The sequence below is a fragment of the Vipera berus genome (genome assembly GCF_964194415.1).
Source record: "Vipera berus genome assembly, chromosome: Z".
In the NCBI taxonomy this organism is placed as follows: domain Eukaryota; kingdom Metazoa; phylum Chordata; class Lepidosauria; order Squamata; family Viperidae; genus Vipera; species Vipera berus.
Window position 1 is genome coordinate 50,735,741 of NC_138205.1, and position 17,064 is coordinate 50,752,804.

The following is a 17,064-nucleotide window of genomic DNA, read 5'->3' on the forward strand; positions in this document are numbered from 1 at the left end:
AGCCCTCCATATATGTGTGATATTCATTAAAAGGGATGAATTTTCAACTGTGCAATCACCATAACCACCCTGACCTTTTGGACGGTTCCTAAAAATATATATAAATCTAAACAGTGAAAAATGTAGCCTAGTCATATTATGTCCTCAAATATAAAATAAAAAAAGAAAAACAATGGGAAAAATAGATAAAAGGAATCATTTTGCTGTGTTTGTTTCAGTCAAATATTTTCAGTGTTCTTGGCTTATCTTATAATTAAATTCATTCAGCATGTTGTCTTTTTTCCTCTATTGAAAGAAAATATACCTAATTGCATCCAATTTGAGGCCAGTTGTATTCAATCCACAGCCAGAAGCACTTGGATTCTTTTAAGTGATTCTGGGGGCTGATGAAAATTTATATTTGGATTGGAGGTGTCAGATGCTTGAATTCAGAGCTCCCAAATATCATCCCCCAAAGTCAACTCCATGTAGTATCAAGTTTGAGGTCACCCTATGCAACACATTTGGGTATTTCTGATTCAGATGTTATAGAGTGTGTGACAGCACTGCATTGTGTGGCAAGGAAGATGAAACAGCATTTCATCTGAATAAAGTGATTGCAGTTGCCAATATCATAATTTCCCTGTGGTGTGTCTGGGCCCTTTTATTGGAACCTAAACCACTGGCGAAATTATGTTAGTGGTAGCTATAGCTGTTTCAGCTTGGTTCCTTATATGATAGATTTTAATAAAGTAAAATAGGTTGGTGTCTATTTGCAACTACCACATTTAAGCTTTCTGTGTCCTGAGCCTGCTGGAATCTGACTTTTTTGCTCCCATAAGATAGTCAAGAAAAAATTAAATCCGGTTGTCTGACATACTTCAGAATTTTGATCTCCCTTGAGAACAGCAGCATTTCAGTCAGTATTTTCATTAGAATATTAATCAGGATGAGATTATGATGCTGTTCTGCAAAATACCATAAATAATTGTCTTGAGGCACAGCAGCTGTTCTGTAAACTTTCATCAGGGAATTACCATCCAGCTGTCTAGAAAAGAAAATGGTATTTACTTCCTTGATCATTTTTATAGCAGTATCAGTATTTGTAGCAAGAGAATTTGCTATGAAAATGAGTGTGTTTCTGGATTCTTCCTTTTTTAATTTTCAAATTAGTATATTAAGCTTAACCAGGAAGTTTCTTTAATTCTACGCAGGAAAAAACCCGAATGACCAAAGATCCATATATATACACATATACACATACACACACACACACACACACACACACACACACACACACACACACACATATATATATATATATGTAATGACAGCAGTTCATGCAGATAAGAATAAAGAACATAAAAGTATAGCGTGAGATTATATACAATAATATAATAATGCACAATTTATAGAAATAGAATTAATTTAGAGCTTTTGACATGTGAAATGGTATGCTGACAACAAATTATATTGGGAAGTGAAGAAAAGATTGTTAATGAAATAAGTAATGGAACATCTAAAATGAAAGTCTAGAAAACCTGATAATGAAAGTAAAGGAAGATGAGAAAAATGAGGAAAAAATGAAGAAGGAGCAATGAACAGCATTGTAGGCCACAAACACAAATTAAATAGATTGGATTAAAGAGCTTCCCTTTCTTTCACAGGAGCCATCCATTCAGTATTCATTTTTTTTTGAAAAAAGAACATATGAATCCAATTCATTATAGAAATATAATATAACATAAAATCAAGAGGTATCCCAAAGTAGTAGAAAAAAGACAGCAGAATGTTGAGTACTAAGACTTTTTATGCTTAATTACCATTAAAATGTTATAGCTTTTAAAATAAACTATCTTGCTTCTTTTGTCAAAACAAAGTAATAGAACTTGGAAATGAGTCACCAGAAGAATTGTTAAATATGGACTTAATCAAGTAATTGGTTTAATAGTTGGGGCAATATGCTGACACAGTAAACTGCTCAGAATGCTGTAATGCACTATGAGGCAGTATATAAGTCTAAGTGCTATTGCTATAAGAGACAAGTAAATTTGTGGCTATAACTTATATCCTGATTCAACAGTTAAGAAAACCTATTAAATTATATTGGAGTTGAATGTTATCACATATGTACTAGAATGTACTAGAATAGAACTAGATGTTTAATATCATGAGACAATTGAAGCTGACAAATTATTCACAAAGGAAGTAAGAATAAATACATTATCTCCCCATTGTTATCCCATAATCTGGAAGCAAATGCCAGCAATAGCCATTTTCCCTGCCCGTGGAGATTCCTTAGTGGTTTAAAATTCATGATGCTAAAAAACTTTTTCCAACGGAACAAACTTTTCATCCTTTTCCTGCAGGATTTTTAATCCACTTTTTAACATGTTATTTGGTTATAATTCTGTAAGTTGCATATTAGAATTGGAGATAAGGTATGTTGTCTGGCCCTATGTTTTATTTTTATTTTGTTTTTTTAGATGTATTGATTGTAATTATACAGCAGCTATTATCTCTTTCCGTCGTGATCTAAAGACATTCTTATTTGAACAAGCCGGCCTGGCCTGATGGGGGATGGGGGGGTTATTGTTATTTTAATATTTGTATTTACTGTTTTTAGTTGGGCATATATTTAATCCCTTTTATCTTTTGTATCTCTGTATTTTTTATGCTTGCCCTGTTCACCGCCCTGAGTCCTCCGGGAGAAGGGCGGTATATAAATAAAATTATTATTATTATTATTATTACATTTTAATGTAATGTTCAACTGTTGAATTAGGGAGGGAGGGAAGGAAGGAAGGAGGGAGGGAGGGAAGAAAGGAGTAAAAAGATCTGAAGCACGTTCTTGAACAAAGAAGATTCACAGCATCTACAAGTCCTCTTGTAAAAGTTACTTTATGTTAACTGTCAGTTTGTAATAATAACGTGAGATGTCTCAGGTTTTACTGATTAATATCCAAAGATCCCTGTATAAATTTACTCATTTTGAAAACAGTGTTATGATCTGTATAGTATTTACTATTTATTCATGTACCCCAAATGGTAATGAAGAGAATGTACCAAAGCCCCAACATAAAAAGTTGTTTTTACTTAATAATTAATTATTCTTAATTAATAATTATACTTTGAGATTATCTAGAGAGACATTTTGAGATCACAGACTAAATACGTGGTAGTGAGGAACAGGCAACTGGAAGCCCTAGAACTATTAAATCAGAAGAAAGAATAGCCTGATAATCCCATCCTCTTCCCTTGAAATGATCCTGAAAAATCAATTCTACAGCAAAAAACTGCCTCACTCTACAGCAGCATTTCTCAACTTTGGTAACTTTAAGACTCAGCTTCCAGAATTTCCAGCAGCATGCTGGGAGTTGAATTCCACACATCTTAAAATTGCTGAGATGGAGAAACACTGCTCAAAAATAAAGAAATATTAGCCTGATCTGGATTCAGGTGTTCACACATGCAAGGCAACTTAATCTTCCCCTGCCCTCCATGCCCCTTGTTTCAAAAGAATTGTATTTCTCTTCCATATGCATAGAAAAGTGTTTTAAAATCTTCCCTGGACAAGATTATAGATCTGGAGAACAGTTTCTTGAGGTTTAATACATCACCAAATTTAAGAAAAATCTATGTTCTAGTTCTGTAAATTTATGTTGTAATCTATTGGATTTTTTGCTAAGAAAAGAAATACATCCTCATTAACTTTCCAATTCCCTTTTCAGTTTTAATGAATTGATTTCTGTTCCCACAGCAGAATGAGAAAGGGCTGGAAGACAGAATAGCACTAAAGACATTTGTTTAGATCACCCACAACAATCTTACATGCCACTACAAAGAGATGTAAGTCATCTTCTAGATGAGCTGATGGTTTATCACTCCAGGAACACAGCGAGGAGGCCCGACAGCTTCCTCTAGGAGCAGCTCGAAAAAGAGAGTCAAAATGGATGGGAGCTTCTGGGAGCTTCTTCTATTGGTTTTCCTCTAGTCTTTGCTCAGGAAAGGACAGGAATATAAACTCAAATCTGCCTAACAAAGACGAAGGAATATACAACGCTCCTAAACTACTACAAATTTATCCTTTCTTAAATATCTGTATGGGGAAAAAGCACATTTCCATATTTCGTGAGAGTTTATGGAGCCTGTTGTGATTCAGGGTCAGCCTGTGGGTTCGGCAGTTGGGTCGGACGACTCAGAGGAGGAGGGGGGTGTTGAAGAGCTTGCTGATGAGAGCCCTCAGCCAGGCCCCTCCCACCTGGTCACGACGGAGACCCAGCTGTGTGAGCCTGACAGCGTGGATGAAGATGACCCACAGCTGGCCCTGTTCAAGGACGCCCGACGCAGGAGGCAGTCAATCAGGAGTAAACAGAGGAAGGCAATGGGGCACCTCGGAAGGAGGCAGAGAGAAGCCACGCCCTGAACTATATAAAAGGGGAATGCGTGGGAGGGCTGGTTTGCTGAAGGCAACCGCTTGAATAGTTCCTGTTTCATAGCTCCTGTTTCATGGTTGGTGTCTTGTTTTGCTCTGTTTTATGTTAATAAATTTGGCAGGCTTAATTCCAGCCTCTTGCCGTTTGTAAAGGGGTTGTCCCTGCCTTTTCTGCAGGGCCGGTAGCAGGCTGGTACAGAACAGAGCCCAAGAGAACCTTCGCTTATCATTATTTGGGCCTGGACCCTCTTCAGGACAGAAATTCTAAGAGCCTTTTCAACCTGGAAATCTGATGCTGCTCACATGATAGGAATGGTCTCAGCAATCTCCTTTCAGCTTTCCTGCTGACATGTTTCCACTGAATACATTTAGTCTTTTCTCTCACACACAATCATGAAAGGTAGAGGCTTCCGGGTGGCAAGGCTCCGTTGCCGGTAGCCATTTAGGCTGTCAGCCCCGTCGCTCTGTAGAACCGCCGAAAACAGCGCCGATCAGCTGTTTTGGCGGCTCGGAAGCCCACTCCTCAGGAGAAGAGGAGGGGGTGAGCGCCCAGGCAGGGGTAGAGCTCTCCCAGACCGCCAGAGTTGAAACTCTGGTGGTTGAAGGATTGAGCCCCCCCGAAGCCTGAGTTTGCTCCGGACCTCGGGACGCCTCTGCTCCAGGGCTTTGGAGCAGAGCAGGACGCAGCAACCATCCCTGCCAGCGAGAGTGAACTTTGGATTACTTGGATGCAGGCAGAGCTGTACAGGAGAATCATGTCAGAGCAAGTATATGAACTTTAACTCAGTGGATTTTGTGGAGATTTTAAAAAAGTGAAAGTGCGCAACAGAATTGAGTGGGTGAAAATGGCTGCCAAATCATCTAAAGTTCCTAGAAGTGCGGGGGCTTCCCCGGTGCAGCAATCTTCGTTACAGGCTTTAATGCCCCCTCTAAAATTCAGGAGGAAAGAATTAGAGGACGAAATTAAGGAAAAAGGAAAGGCTTTAATTTTGAATCCATCTGATGGGAAGATCAAAGAGGTCAGTTACTTAGGGGTCAGTTTGACAAGTTAATGGCAGATCAAGTGGCAACTAATTTGCGGTATGCTAGACATAATACTTTTTGTAATGCTAATAAACCAGGTAGATGGTTAGCTTATTTGTTAAGGAAGAAGCAAAGGGCTGCTAATATAGATAGAATAGAACATAAGGGTAAAATAGTGTATCAGCAGAGTCTTATTAAAAAGACTTTTGTTGAGTTTTATTCTAAGTTGTATGCTAGAGATAAGATTAGAGATGTAGATATTGATGATTATTTGACAAGAGCTAATATTCCTGTTCTTACGCAAGAACAAAAGGAAGGGATGAATCAATTGATAACTGATGAAGAAATTTTTTTAGCAATCAAACAATTGAAAGTGGGTAAAGCGCCGGGCACTGACGGATTGACTGCTGTGTACTATAAAAATTTACAGTTAGAAATGGTGAAGCCTTTAAGGGAATTGTTTAAGACAATTCAAATGGGAGGAGGGGTACCTCCATCTTGGAAGACTGCTTTTATTTGATTCCAAAGGAAGACCAGGATGTCACCCAAGCTAAAAATTATAGGCCAATATCACTTTTGAATACTGACAAGATATTTGCAAAAATTTTAGCTAACAGATTAATGAGGGTAATACAACAAGTAATTCATGGTGACCAAACTGGATTTATAAGTGGTAGACAAATGAAGAATAATGTGAGACATATTGTATATTTATTGGAATTTTTGGAAAGAAACAACCAGATCCCTGCAGCGCTGATCTTTTGGGATGTGAAAAAGCCTTTGATCAATTGGATTGGCAATTTTTGATGAAAGTATTAGAGAAAATGGAATTTGGGGATAAATTTTTACAACCAATTAGGGCAATATATCAAAAGCAAACAGCCCGTATAATAGTTAACAATAGCTTGACTGAACCATGTAATATTGAAAAGGGCACAAGGCAGGGGTGCCCGTTGTCACCTCTATTATTTGTTCTAACATTGGAAATATTACTGATTAAAATACGTGATTCGGGAAAAATTAGGGGAGTTCAAATAAGAGATCAGGACTATAGATTGAGGGTGTTTGCAGATGATCTGGTTGTTACAGTAACCCAGGCGGATTATTCAGTTGTAGAATTGATGGAGATAATAATGCAATATGGGAAAGTTTCTGGATTTAAGATCAATGTACAAAAAACTAAAATATTGTCTAAAAATATGACAGTATCACAAAAGGCTGTTTTAGAAGAACTAACGGGATTTGAAATAGTTAAAAAGATTAAATATTTGGGGATATATCTGTCAGCCTCAAATGTGAAGTTATATAAAAATCATTATGAAATGTTATGGGGAAAAATACAAAAAGAATTAGATAGTTGGAAAAAATTACAATTATCTTTATTGGGAAGAATTGCAGCAGTGAAAATGAATGTTTTGCCAAAATTTTTAGTTTTATTTCAAATGATACCTATACTTAAAAAGGACTTAAATTTGGAGGAATGGCAAAAAGGAATTAATAAATTTGTTTGGGCAGGGAAAAAGCCACGAGTTAAATTTAAGATAATGCAAGATACTCGTGAAAGAGGTGGTCTTAAAATGCCTAATTTTAAATTATATTATGAGGCTGCTGCTTTGTCATCGATAAGTGACTGGTTTAATTTAACACAAGGGAGATTATTGAATCTTGAGGGTCATGATTTGTTATTTGGTTGGCATGCATATTTATTGTATGATAAGAAGGTGGATAATGTGTTTAAGATACATATTATAAAGTATGCTCTGTTGCGAGTTTGGAAAAAGTATAGACATAAGTTAAACTACAAGATACCCATTTGGGCAATACCTAAACACGCAATAGAAAATATAAATGTGGGATTTAAACATGATGAGACTTCATATAAGGAAATTTTAAGTCTAGAAAGGAATGTATGGCAATTAAAGCCATATAATATTTTAAAATAAGAAAAGATTGTACAAATGTGGTTTCAGTATGGGCAATTACAGGCTAGATGGAAAGAGGATCAGAAAATTGGTTTTTCGATGACTGATGAAAACCTGGTAAAGCAAATCAGAGACCAAGGTCAAGCACATATAAAAAGGATATATAAATAAATAAAATAAATATAATGCATTGATAGAAATTGATTCAGAAACGGAACTTGTCAAAGACTGTATGATAAAGTGGGCTCAGAATTTTCAAGAAGTTATAACAATGGATACTTGGGAAAAGATTTGGGTTAGAAATGTGAAATTCACACAGGCCCAAAATTTAAGAGAGAATTTTTATAAAATGTTTTATAGATGGCATTTAGATCCTAAAAAATTAGCAAGTATGTATCCGAATTGCCAGCCCAAATGTTGGAGGTGTGGTTGTGAGGATGCAACGTATTTTCATATATGGTGGACTTGTAAAAAGGTTAAAGCTTTTTGGATTAAAATTTGGTGGAATATGCAAAAGATATTTAAGAAAAGGATAAAGTTTTCTCCGCAATTGTTTTTATTGGGTATTATTACAGATACTACTGTTATAGATATTAAGTTGATGTTGAATTTAATTACGGCAGCGAGACTTTTAGTAGCGCAATATTGGAAGAAGGAAGAACTGCCGACTATAGAAGAGTGGACTTTAAAAGTTTCTAACTTGGCGGAGATGGCAAAGATTTCAGCGTATTTGAAAGATCAATCGCAATAGAGATACATTGTGGAATGGAGGAGATGGATTGATTATATCCAGAATAAATATGGGACTAAAAAGTTTCATTTAGCATTTGAATAAGTAGTGGATCTATATGATGTACAACTAGTTAGTAGTTATTTTATTAATATTTTGATGATGGTGAGTTAAAGTGCGATAGAATTTAATGTTTTATTGTTGTTAGCATATTTTAGATTATGTTTGTTTGTATTTTTATACCCTGTATTCAGCTCTGGGAAGTTGGGGAGGGGGGAGGGGAGGGGAGGGAGGGGTTGGGGAGAGGGGAGGGGGAGGTTTTTTTGTATTCAAAAATGTATTGTAAAACTTTTCAATAAAAAAAATCATGAAAGGTAAAGGCATACAGATTACATGGCTTGCCTGCTCCCCACCCCTCAAATCATTACTCACAAATAATTTCTTTCAGGAATTAAACCATCTTCCAACCCACTTGCAAGTTAATTATTTATAACTGTAACATATCCTTCACCACCAAAAGGCAAAAGCCTTCCTCCTTAAAATAGTTGCTGTTCTGTCCTCCTCTATTTACAATAAAAATTACTGGGGAGCTGTGCATCCTTCTATTCATATCCCTCAACTTAAACAGAAATCAATCAAAGCCCATCTGCATTTCCCACCTTCATCAGCTTGGGGTAACAGCATTACCATCCACTCAAGCAGAACAAAGCTGCCTTTCACATACAAATGAAAATGAAAAGCCATAAGAGCATCTCAGAAAATTGCCTAGGCCAGGAGTTTTCAAACTTAAATGTCTCCTAAAATGATAAATTCATTTGTGCAATATCACCAACCATTAATAAAATGAATGAGTAAAAGATAGTTTACTTTTAAAAATTAATGTTTAAACTAAGTTTTTAATAAAACAATGATACAACTTTACAACTTATTAAAATAAAATATAAATTTAAAACAAATTTAAATCCACGTTAATGAAAAAGGATAAACTTGTTTACTTTTGCATAATCCCTGAAATTTGTTACATTTTTAAAATGGACGCTCTCACTTTTCTCTCTGTATTTACTTTGAATAACTTTTTACTCTTTATAGCAACAACTGAACAAAACACAACCCAGTGTTGTGAGTTTAGCAGTGCTTCTAAAAGATTAAGTTTTGTCATATCTTTGAATAAAAATATTTTATTTAAAAGATGCCTTTTATATCTGATCAAAACATATATATTCAATGCTTATTAGTATCTCACAATCAAATTGGAGTCAGGCTGGAAAGACAGTACCAAAAGAATCAAAGATAACTTCTTTTTAATTAATTAATCATGCTTAGATTATATGGGTAAAGAGGTGGAAGGAATGTGTATTAAATTTACAAAGAATCCAAAACTATAAGGATAGTTAACATCACTGAAATAAAATTAAAAATTACCTTTATAGGTTAAAGGAATTGGCTAAAAATAATTAATTTAACAGTGACAAATTCAATGTTATTCATGCATTATTTATTTTTGGCTGCGCCAACAGAAGCATAGTTTTCAAATCATGGAAAATAATTGTTCAAGTTTAACCTGCTTTGGACAGATTCTACAACAAACTGGTTTGTACTTCTGGGAATTATACTTTAAGAAACTGGAACACTTTCAGAGAATGACAATACAGGAGAGTCCTCAACTTACAATAGTTCATTTATTCATTTAGTGACTGTTCAAAGTTACAGCAGCACTGAAAAAGTGACTTATGACCATTTTTCACATTTATGACCGTTGTAGCATCCCCATACTCATATGATCAAAATTCAGATGCTTGGCAAGTGATTCATACTTATGACGGTTGCAGTGTCTTGGGGTCATGTGATCAGCTTGTGTATACTTCTGACAAGCAAAGTCAATGGGGAAGCCAGATTCACTGAACAACCATGTTATAACTTAACAAATGCAATGATTCATTTAACAACTGTGGCAAGAAAAGTTGTAAAATGAGGCAAACTCACTTAACAAATGTTTCACTTAGCAATATAAATTTTGGACTCAATTGTTGTCATATCTTGAGGATTACCTGTACAGATTTTTGGGCACAGAATCTAAGTTCTATCAAGAGAGATGAAAAGAACTTGGAATGCTTCACTTTGTGAAGAAAAGAGAAAGTATAGGAAAGGACCTTCATATACCTAACAAAATATTACAGATCAAGTCTCATTCCCTATTAATCCACAGTGCAGGACATATAATAATTGATTTAAATTATAAGAAAAATGATTCCAAATGAATGTTAGAACAAGTTCCTAACATTAAGAGCAATCTGACATTGGAACCAAACGTCCAGAGAGATTTGAGTTCCTCTTCATGATTATATTCATCTGGAGGACAAGCAATATTTTGATGAAGGTATTTTAAGAGAGTTCCTTCACTGAACAGAAAGTTATTCAATAATCTAAAATGCCTTTTCCTATTCTATGATTCTAAGCCAACTATACAGGCGATAGAGTACAAGGAACCAAATTTTCAATAAGAGTGTGGTGTGAATGACCCTTCCATTGACACTATCTTCCCCACCTAATTGGGTCACACCTACCTACAGGACCAAATAGTTTAGCTGTAAGCTTTATGGGAGAATGAGTTGCAGGAGAACATGTGGCAGTAAAATTATGTGGTGGCAGAAGCTTCCTGTGCTCAGCAAGCTCTGGGTTGGCCACACCTGCCCTACATGGTTTGAGATTACTATATCAGATTGACTATCTTTGCAATAAGTTATCGTCAAATTACCATGTCTCTAATGCCAGCACTACCGTTGTATCTTTTTGAAGAGTAAACACCTGAGATTACTTGGAACATGCCAACAATCCTTATATTTAGGAGCTCACAACACTTATTTTATAACAATTTCACCAGCATCTATTTTGGAGAAAAGTGACTTGTTTCTATAAATTCCATTGAGGGGTTTTTTTTAGTTTAGTACTGACTGGGAATGACTTTCCAAAGGTTTTGATGTGAGTTTTTCAGAACCTACCTAGAGATAATTCTGCAGATGAACTTGGAATTTTCTGGATGTAAAACTGAAAGGTTGGTTAAATTTAAAGCGTCTAAAAACTCAGAAAGTGTATGTGTGTGTGTGTGGAGGGGAGGAATGACCTTTCAAGTAACTATTTTCACAGACAGGTTTTCTTCATGTCTTGGTGGTAGTTGAAATCCATCTGACTGAGGTAACAGGAAAGGAAATCTTCTGCAGCTACACTAAAACTATAAAATTTTTGCCCTGGAAAAAGCATTTGCCCACTGCCTTCACCGCTGAATAAAAATGTTTTTATTACTACAGTATTTTGTTACTTGAAGATTTGTAATGAGCTGATTCTGTGTATTAGTTTGGGTTTTATTTACATAATCATTACAAAGTTTCATTTTCTGAAATAACATGCAACATTCAGGTTGAATATTACCATACTATCTTATAGGTAACACCTTTGTGTGATGTACAGTAGATGCTTGAATATTCCCATTGTGCTGTTATACCAGAGGTCTCCAACCTTTTGGGCACCAGGGACCGGTTCCGTGGAGAGAGGTTTTTCCCATGGACCAGACAGTGTGTGGCTTTGTGTGCTGCCTGCTTCCTGCGGACCAGTTGCTGGCGTGCTCTGGCCCGGTACCACTCCACAGACCGGGGGTTGGAGACCCCTTTTTAGACTTTGCGTAATTAACTACATTTCCTCCATCTATCTATTTATTTTTATAAAACTACCTTTTAGCATTTTTTAGTGCTGTCAGGTTATTTCAGTGGGGAAAATCTACAATATTGGAGGGCATTTTGATGTTTATGGATGACATATTTATTTATAAATTTATTAAATGTTACCAGTTGTAATGGCCATTTGGTAACCATAAATAGAAATAATATACAAAATGACTATTGTTAGGTTAATATCTTTATGAAGGCTGTACCTTTTGACAGAAAACCACTGAGAGTTAAACAGTGCCAAATAGACCCTGGAAGTGAAACTGTTATTTGGAAACTTGGAGGTCAGTTTGTAAGTGGACTTTGAATAGGCTCATAAACCCATCAAAGCTAAGAGATAATTTTTGGCAATACTGTAACTGTTTCTAATATCTAGCTACAATTTATAAATCGGCCAGATTTTGTATATAAGTCGAATTTGCAAAATACTTCAATAGCAGATCCACATAATAGTAATCTAGATGTAATACATATATAGTAATATATTATTACAGAGAAATGTATTATTCATTTATTTAAATGTAGATTTAAAGAAAGCATATGATGAAAACAATAGAATTGAATTAGGGAATCACCAATGTGAAGTTGACTGCTGAAGACAATCATAGTGGCATAAGATGGAAATAAAACATGAAAGTACAAACCATGCTTATAAAGTTGTTCAATCTGAACAAGAAAGTAACACAATAATGTATGATGTCTCCTTAATTATATATTTGTGGACAAAGTATATGGAATGACAGCGGGAATATATTGTTTGAGAACAAAAATGTATGCATACTTTTTTCTATGAAGATGACATTGTACAACAGATAACTGAATAGTTTGCAATGAATCTCAAGACAGGTTACACGATGCAACAAAAAGTATGCATTTGAGAAATAGTATGTGAAAGAACAAGCAGTTGTGTTTCCAGGTAAAATGGATTGAACAAATTCAAATTATACATAGATGGCAAAAAGCTAGAATAGACAGATAAATTAATAAAGCCTTATGGAGAGGTCAGTTCCATCCCTCATTTTCCAGAAGTCCCTCATGACCTGGTTTTGTTATTAGGCCTGAAGTCTCAAGGGACTGGATGTTAGTATAAATTAGTTTTAGGTATGTTTCCTTAGCTGATGCTTTTAATTTCTTTGGTCTATTTTTTTGCATTCTGCATAATGTCTAAAATAGAATAGGTATGTTTTATAGGTATTTATGGAAGAAGTCTGGCTAGTCCATGATGAATGCATATCTCTGACCACGGCTATCAATAGAACATTCAGAGTTAAAGCAAAGTCTTGATTTCTGTTACTCTACATTGTGACCCTGAGAGATCACAGATTTTACCAAGAGTTAATGAATAAAATTAAATATAAGTTGAAATATTATTGTTTTGTACTTCTACTTCTTTTGGGGCCAAGCATAGCAATGACTAAATGCTAATTTCATTTTCTTCCTATCTAGTCAAGGCTATTATTATGCTAGAAGCTGCCCAGAGCCATTTGCTATGAGACGGGTGGCAAATAAATTCATAAATAAGAATAAAGTCATTCATAAATAATTAATATTCATAAATAAATATATTTTTTCTTACAAATAAGAAACTGAACGTATCTGCCATTTGCGACTCAAGGATAATTTGACCAGGAGGTGGAGGGTTTGATTATTATGCAATATCCAAGAGTACTTAACAAAATAGGGTCATAGTCTGAGATCACCAGCAGTTTTTTCTCCAAGGCTGCCTTCATCTCACTCTCTTTGCATATGAGTGAGACTTGCTTAAGTTATTGTTCATTGTACAGATATATAAAAAGGCATTATTCTTGTTACCCAGCTTCTAAGTGTATAAATTGTGTAATACTTCACAAAACATTACTTTGGAAACAAAGGCAGATAACCAGTAACAAATGTTATCAAAGATGTGTTTGAGAAGCACTGAGAGAGAGATATGTATATATACCCTGCTCTCTGGTCACTAGCCAACTTCCACTTCGGCTATTTCTCTCCCAACATTTCCCCTCTCCATTAATATTTTGTTTATTGAGTTCCAATCATATCTGTCACCTCCTCTGTCCTTTCTATTTTGACTTTCTTCAGTGCCCTCACCGGTAGATATTTCTCCACGGAGTGGTGATGTGCTGAAAGGAAAACCAACTAAGAAGACCAATTATCACTTTGCCGATAGTGTGCACACTCAGAAATGGGACAAGATCATTCAAAAGATTCAAGAGAAACAGAATAGGGACTGACAATTGGAACAACAACAAAAAAATGCTACTCAAAGAAAAGTGGAGTAAGGGGAAAAGGGATATATTTTTTGGTTCTCTGAAGAAAATTTAGTCTAGCCAGCATAATCAATCACCAGAGGTGCTAGTCAGTAGGAGTTCAGCAACATCTGAAGGCCTCAGTTTGATCACCCTTGTTTTGTGCTGTAGTGTAAAGGGAAACCTGAATATGATTTTAATTGCTATGAAAGCAGGTCTTTGTTCCCATTCATCACAAAGGAAAATGTTAGTAACTTCTAGGATTGAATGGAATCTTGAAAACTCACAGGAAAATGGGATAAGGAAAAAATTGCGACAAGTAGTCCTCATGCTATTATCATTCATTCAGTGACCATTTAAACTTATCATGGCCCTGAGCAAGTGGTACTTACGACTGGTCCTTGAGGTTTCAGCCGTCACACGATCGCAATTTGGATGATCATGTCCCAGGGCACCATGATCATCACTCAGGACCTTCCTTGCCAGTTTCTCACATCTCTTCCCACTTAACAGCCTGCACACTCCTGAGGCTACATCAGCATTTGGGACTGCCTGTTGCTAAGCAATGCAGTCAGGTGATGTTGTGCTTTATGACTGCATTGTACAGAAATTCCAGTCCCAATTGCTTTCTTAACTGAGGACTACCTATATCGATGTTTTTCTTAGCTGTTTCAATCAAAATAATTATTTAGTTACAACTATTTTTTTCTATAACTTTGGCTCTCAAACAGAGCAATTTCTGACTGGATGAGAGTAATTCCTATGGTATTCATGGCTACAGATATACTTATGTCAGATTTGTTCAAAAGTGCTAAAGGCACATGTTTAAATAGATATGGCAAATGGAATCTCCTTCTTTAAATTGTAATATATGTTAACCTGTTATTATTTCAATTCTTTGCCACAAACAAGATCATGGCTAATTTTAAATATACATCACAATGCAGTGCTGTTGTTTTATTGGTTTATTGATCAGGAAATAGGCTGGAGTGAGAGCAAAAGCATTTTTTAAAAAAAATGCCATTGACCTGTCTATGGATTGGTCTATTAAATTTGCCTAGAAAAAATAAAGGGGAGAGGGGACAAGAATAAAGCAGACATTAAGCATTTAATACAAATCTTGGAATCCATGTCTCTCATCTACCTTCCTCTCCAGCACAAATATCTAATGTTTTGTGTGTTTGGATAATTCTTTGTTTTGGGGGGAACTACTTTGATGTAGTGCAGGGGTGTCAAACTCAATTTCATTGAGGGCCGCATCAGCATTGTGGTTGCCCTCTGGGGGCCGGGTGGTTATGGCCAGGGTGGGCGTGGCCTACTGGGTGGGCGTGGCTAGAGTGTGAATGGCCTGGGTGGGCGAGGCCAGCTCAAGAGTGCCTATGGGGGCCTGGGCAGGAGTGCGACAGATCTGGGGGTCTCTGGCAGAAGGAGGGTCTCTGGGCCAGAGCCAAGGCAGTGAGGACCGTTCCCTCACTGTTTCCAGGATGGTTTCGCGGGCCACATAAAACAACTTTGTGGGCCACAACCGGCCCCCGGGCCTTGTGTTTGACATGTCTGATGTAGTGTGAGTTTTAGCTCTCCCTCAGGCATGAAAGCTGGCTAATCGTTCCCTCTCAATCCAACCTGTCTCACAAGGTTGTTACTATAGGGTAAATAGGATGAGGAAGTAATGTGTAATGTTTCCTGCCTTGAGTTACATATAAAGTAATAAAGGTAGGGTAAAAATCTAGGAAATAAAATAAACTTTTGAATTTTCTGCAAAGGTTGGCTGATCTAAAGTGTAATTATATGTGGGTTTTATTATGTCTGAACACGTTGAGAGTAGCAGAGCTGAACTGCAGTTGTTATAGAGTGAAACCTCCAATTCTGACTGAGAATTGGGATCGCTGTTTTATGTGCCAATTTCCCTTCCTAGAGAATTTGTTCAAATGCCATTGGGACATTCTGGAAAGTAACTCTTCCAATTATAGATGGCTTTTGTTGCTGGTGTTGTTGGAGAGGGGCAAGAGAAGCAAGTTTAAAAAAACAGCCTGTTCATCCAGCCAACCAGTCCCCTCCCTTTGCCATTCCAAGCCACATCTGGTTTCATTCAGGTCTCTCCTTCCTTTACCAAACGCAGGCACACACCCCCAAATGCCCTACAACTGTCCAACAAAAAAGGGAGAGGGAATGGTGGGGAAATTTGCTAAATCAGTGAGGGCTCAGGATCCTGCTCCTTTTTTTGAAAAAGAAATGCAGGATGTGCTAAAATCGCCCTCTCCCCAACGCACACCCATCTCAACACACCGTAAGTTTGGAAGAAGGAGGGGGGGAAGGGAGTATACCTGAAGGAAGAGCATAGAGTCCGACCTCAAGCATGAAGAGGATGCCCAGGGTGCAACTTAGCAGGCGAGGCCGCGTCGAAGAGGGGGGTCTGGAAAGCTTCATCTCGGACGAGGTGAGGGGAAGACAGCTCGATGAGGCGCGGTGGATCCTCTCTCCTCTTTTTCCTCTTGAATCCTGCGGTTCCCGTCGCCGTACTGTCTGGACGCAGTAACTTTCCACCTCCAAACCCTCCTCCGGTTAGGAAGGTGATGGAAGAGAAAGACGGGGAGATGGGAGAAAAAAGAGAGCCCCTCCCTGCCCTCTAAGAATTCAGACGCTGCGTCACGAACACCACTGGCTGCCCAGCCAGTTGTGGGCGGAAGGGAAAAGAGGCGGGGGGGGAGGTTGTGTGAGGGAGGAAAGCTTTCTTTTAAGACTTCCAAAGTGGAGGCAAACTTTCAGCGGTTTGGCAACCAGGACTATACTAAACGGGATTGCAACACGTTGCAAATGGGGTGGGGGAAGGAGAGAGAGGGAGAAAGGCTCAATCTTTTTGGAAAGTTTCTGTAGAAAAAAGAGCCGTATCTCCTCTCTCCCTCCTTACTTTCAAAGGAGCGACCACCTCCACGTTAATTTTTGCTCCCGCGTGTATTCGAGCATTGTGCGTAGTGCAACGTGTACGCGTACAAGTCATGTCTTGTTACAT

At 37.1% G+C, this 17,064-nt stretch overlaps 1 protein-coding gene across 1 annotated transcript in view; it reads right to left on the reverse strand.

The window, feature by feature from the left end:
- MRC2 (mannose receptor C-type 2) overlaps positions 1–16,587 on the reverse strand; it is a 124,590-nt gene extending 108,003 nt beyond the window's left edge. The window contains exon 1 of the mRNA XM_081345399.1: positions 16,379–16,587. Coding sequence (XP_081201525.1) covers positions 16,379–16,481 — 103 coding nt within the window. The 5' untranslated portion in view covers positions 16,482–16,587. The remainder of the gene's footprint in view (positions 1–16,378) is intronic.
- Positions 16,588–17,064: the final 477 nt, after the last annotated feature.